Source organism: Triticum urartu, unplaced genomic scaffold (genome assembly GCF_003073215.2).
Source record: "Triticum urartu cultivar G1812 unplaced genomic scaffold, Tu2.1 TuUngrouped_contig_6383, whole genome shotgun sequence".
NCBI classification, from domain to species: Eukaryota; Viridiplantae; Streptophyta; class Magnoliopsida; order Poales; family Poaceae; genus Triticum; species Triticum urartu.
In genome coordinates this window covers 4,093-9,069 of record NW_024117142.1, presented here as the reverse complement: position 1 = coordinate 9,069, position 4,977 = coordinate 4,093, and the positions used below count along the sequence as shown (strand labels likewise).

The window sequence follows — 4,977 nt, the reverse complement described above, 5'->3', positions numbered from 1 at the left end:
CGCGTCCCCCGACCAGGAGGTCCCCATCCCCGTCTCCGGCGGCGGCGGGGGCGGCTCGGTCCCCCGCGCCGGGGGCGACGACGACGACCTGGACAGGACCGCCGCCTCCCCCTCCGCCTCCGCCGCGCTCTCCTCCACCGGCCGCGAGGTTCGCCCCCCTTCCCTTCACGCCTCGTTCGTTCCCCTAGGGTTTACCCTGTCGTCCGACTGCGGCTCCGGGTCTGTGGCCTGGCTGTTGGAATTAGTCCACGGTCTGTGTTGGTATTCCTCTGGCGGCTCACAGTTTATTGTCGTCGGATTTGTTGATTGTGCGGAAAGTAGGTTCGAAATGACTGTTTATGTTAAACGCTGCAAGTTCGTAGGACTAGGGATGTCGACCCTTGGTGAGTGTTTGTTGTGCTGAAGCTAACTATTGGATCGAGTGGTCAAATTGGTGATGAGCTCGATCACTCTTTTGGTGCAATTTGAGGGTAATATTTATATCTTCTTAGCGATGAATTTGAGGAGAAATTGCTTTATTTAACTCCCTTGGAGGAACATATTATGATGTTATAATGTTACAATCCCCATACAGAAGGCAAACATACAGTGCATAAATGCTTTCTTGTGTTAGAACCTTGAGTGATTGTTAATCTGCCTAGGGTGCTTGCCGCGCTGACAGAAAATTCGGACCAATCATTATCTGACAAAGATGAAAGTAGATTGCTGATGTTCTTTATTCTTGTTCATTCATGCTTTTCCTTTTTGATACTTGCCTTGCACACAATGTATGCCCTTCATGTTTGTTAGCTTTGCTTGTATTTCTGAGGTTAGAACAACTTAATGTTGAACTTTTTCTCTTTCTCTTTTCGGCAATACAGGCTTTCCATAAGGTGGTCCGCAGCTGGGCCTCAAAGAAATTCATGACTGGATGGTAAGTCATTCTACTAAGATAAATCCCACAAAAAAAAAAGTCATGTTAAACGGATGGTAGAGCTGTATGATCTTGCCAGCATTCAATTTCAGCGACTATCGATTCAGAAATAATTTAGGCAGATTTTTTCATAAGGTTGCCAGGAGCATAGCTAAATAGTATGGACAGTGTCTCAGTGTGATATCCACTCTGGTTCTGGGTCTTATCTCTTTCTTTGAAAAGAATCAGCATAAGAGATCAAGGGAATATCAAATAGGTCATATTTGGTGCATCATTATGTATTATTCAACAAATAGAATGGGAGGCAAGAACCCATAGGAGATGTGTTACCATATTTTCCCCAGTTGCCAACCCGTAAGCCACAATTAACAGGGATTTTTGGAAATCCAAGTATTTTCAGTTAACTTCATTTGGACAATTATGCTCCTCTGCTGTTATCTACTCCCTCCGTTCGGAATTACTTGTCGCAGAAATGGATGTATCTATATGTATTTTAGTTCTAGATACATCCATATCCGAGACAAGTAATTCCGAACGGAGGGAGTAGTTTGGTTGTCCAGCAAGACATATGTTGTTCCTTTTTGTGAAGTCTGGCATTGGTTTGAAGACACCAATTCAGGCATTAGAAATACTGGCTGAACCTAATAAACCATACTCGAAGTTGCATCCTTATTCTGCTACGACCAGTGAATATGCACACCAACCGTTACTAGCTGTCCTGCTTCTGGAGATTCTTCAAACTCAATACCTGTCTGAAATTATGTTACCATGATGTTATATAAACATTTTGTTTTCACGCACACACTGATACTGTTTTGATTTTCTTTTCTGGGATAATGCCAGTGTGATTCTCTTCCCCATAGCGATAACATTCTACTTCACCTGGTGGTTCATTCATTTTGTTGATGGATTCTTCTCTCCAATCTATGCACAATTGGGAATCAACATTTTTGGTATGTAAATTATTCCGCTTCTTTTGATACTGAATTTCTTGGATGGTTTGTCTCTCATGCTGTAGTTTCTTCAATAAATGACTGGCTTCATCCTGTTTCGACTTTGGGGTTTGATCCTGTAGTGTTATTATTATATTATATGTTACTTTGTGGTGTTGTGTATTATACAGTCTGCTTTATTTGTAATTTGTATGCGGAACCTAAAAACTTAGGTGCATAGTTTGATAATCATTTGAAGTTTTAGTTTATTGAGTCATTAGATTCTTAAATGTCTGCAAAATCTGAGAAACTTGACATGAAATTGGGTCGTTGAAATCAGTTATTATTTTGTAACTTATTCATTGCTAAGGAGGATGCTTATTGCCTATCCAGCTTATTTCCCACTGTACTCATTTGAATCCCCAGGTCTTGGTTTCATCACTTCTGTTACTTTCATATTTTTCGTTGGAGTCTTCATGTCATCTTGGGTTGGAGCATCTGTTCTTGGCATTGGTGAATGGATCATTAAGCGCATGCCACTTGTGCGCCATATCTACAATGCATCTAAGCAAATTAGTGCCGCTATATCGCCAGGTAAATTCGCAGTTATCAAGATATTCAATCTGCAGAGTAGCTTATGCGCTAAATTTTTGTTTCTTTTTACAGATCAAAACAAACAGGCATTCAAGGAGGCAGTCATCATACGACATCCTCGTATTGGGGAATATGCATTTGGATTCATTACTTCATCAGTCTCGCTCCAGGTCTTCACTATTATACTGAGTTCCCAATGATGATTAGCTTACACCTATTTTTCATGATTTTTCTTTATGCTCAGTATGCAGTTATGTTATCCTGTGATCGGTATGAACCCTTTCATGGTGGAATGTTGAAATTCAGTTTTACCACAAAATTTGACTAACTCACCTTGTAAAGGATGGAAATGAATACTTATAGAATGCTCAAAATGATGATAAATGTTGTTTTTTTGCAAACCATTCTATTGTTTGCTCTGATTTAAGGTATAGCTTTGACTCATCTGAATGTGTAATATCCCTTCATTACGTCATAACAGAGCTATTCTGGTCAAGAGGACCTTTACTGTGTCTATGTGCCGACCAACCATCTCTACATTGGTGATATCTTCATGGTGAACTCAAAGGATGTGATAAGGCCTAATCTTTCTGTGCGTGAAGGCATTGGTAACTCCTAAACTCTATCCTCTCGGTGTCTTGTCTGTTAATCTGCTCCAAAACATGTGAAAAGGCGCTGACATATTTCTGCACCGTTTGGCAGAGATCGTTGTGTCTGGTGGTATGTCAATGCCCCAGGTTTTGTCGACCCTGGATCCACATCCACATCTGCATGCAATCCACACAGACCGAGGTGGAGCGAGCAGAAGCTGAGGCAAACTACCTGCATACCTGTTCGTCGATATCAAGTGTAGAACTCTCAACACAGACCACACCAGTGCGGCGAACAAGATCCTGAGCGCGATGCACTAGCAATCTGTCACGCCTGAGGATCAAAGGATCTTGTAATTAAGTAGAAGTAGGTAACTCACACGCGTTGTCGATCCGATGGATTTTGTACAATTGGCTTGGACTTTGTCTTTGTAATGCCGCCCCAGATGCTTCCTAGCCATACTTATATTTTCTTACGGTTGTTCAATTGTTTTCTTCTGGCTGTTTCGGAGTCCAAATTAGCTTTCGGCATCAACAATGTCTGACTGAGGTGCCTTACTGTAAAAGAAAACAATGCCTGCCTGAGTTGTCTTACCTTGAATTCTTGGACTAATTAACCTCCTATTGGTCAGGTGATAGTAGACACTAGACCAGCAATGGTGGAACTGGAACCTTGACTTTGAAAGACCTGCTGGAACAATAGTGATATGATAAAATTTGCACAATCTGCTGGAACAATTAGCTGATGTGATCAACTCTGCACAATACTCTGGTGGCGACCAACCCAAGCATTCTCATTTCTCCATAGATAAATTTGACTACATTTCTATGGTTTTCGTGCATGGTTCGATGACTGGTCTAGACTACATTGACCTGCTCCTGCTACACACCAGCATGGTAGGACGTAAAATCTGCATGTGCAGGCGCTTGTCTTGGCACCGCATTCATCAGTTCGTTCCATGCCTTTCAGAACCATATGGTTGGTGATCATGGCTTCACGACTGTTCAGCATATAGGATGTGCTCGCCACCAGAGACTTCGTTCAAACCAGCGGCAGCGGTGAGCCCAACCAGCTGGCTCGGGTTGTCGGGAACTGGCTCCACCACTGATGCCAGCACTCAAATCTTTAGCATGTATAAAGAGGACAAGGCTATCCTGATGAACTAGTATCTGCGAGTATAGTGGTAGTACCAACAATATTCCGGGTAGCTGTTGTTTCAATTTGTGCACTGACTGATGCCTCCCCAGTTGAATTACTTTTCCCAATGCCGCTCATTTCTAAAGCATAATTGCTTCAGAATAGCAATTGCGACAGAGTTTTCTTTACTTAAATATATGAAGTTGGACAAGCAAATAAGGAAGCAATCTATGTTTGTTTGCCTGGCTACACGGTCATTGTCACCACTCACATCTTAGTGTTTATAAAGAGGAAACATATACAAATGTTAGTAGGTGCGGCTTTACCCATCGTACCAAAAGTATCCGCATACCTATTAATTCGGATTTTCACATAGAGTGGTGTATAGTACTGTGTGGCATACAAGTTACCACACATGAAGTTTCTAAAGATAAGGTAAGCTCCTCTTAATAAATGTGAAAAAACACACCGTCTTTCATTGTCTCTCATCCACCAAGGACGTCCATAGTCTTTTTCTCAGGGAAGATCATCACTGCTAGCTTTATTGATATCAAATACTAGGTCGTTCATCAACTCTATTACACCAAAGTTGATTAGAAAAGCAAGAGTTGACAATCTTGGGTGCCGCTCCATTCAATTCCCTTGGTAACGATGAACTCCACCTCCCTGATAAGTCCAGCTAATGCCACACAATATCATAAATCACCGTAGCCTCGTTCTGTATGGTTTCTTGGCTTGTGTATGCCTCAACCACATTAGTTGAATCTGTTTCTGCTACAATTGCTACACACCTGAGAGGCACACACCACA

At 42.0% G+C, this 4,977-nt stretch overlaps 1 protein-coding gene across 1 annotated transcript; it reads left to right on the top strand.

Moving 5' to 3' along the window:
• Positions 1-24: 24 nt before the first annotated feature.
• LOC125530537 (protein LIKE COV 1-like) lies at positions 25-3,630 on the top strand (the record flags this gene model as incomplete). Its single annotated transcript, XM_048694919.1, is given in 7 exon segments — positions 25-148; positions 861-913; positions 1,757-1,866; positions 2,272-2,439; positions 2,512-2,609; positions 2,921-3,047; positions 3,142-3,630. Coding segments are annotated over 7 exon segments (790 nt in total), but the record flags the coding sequence as incomplete, so codon positions are not given.
• Between the last annotated feature and the right edge of the window lie 1,347 nt (positions 3,631-4,977).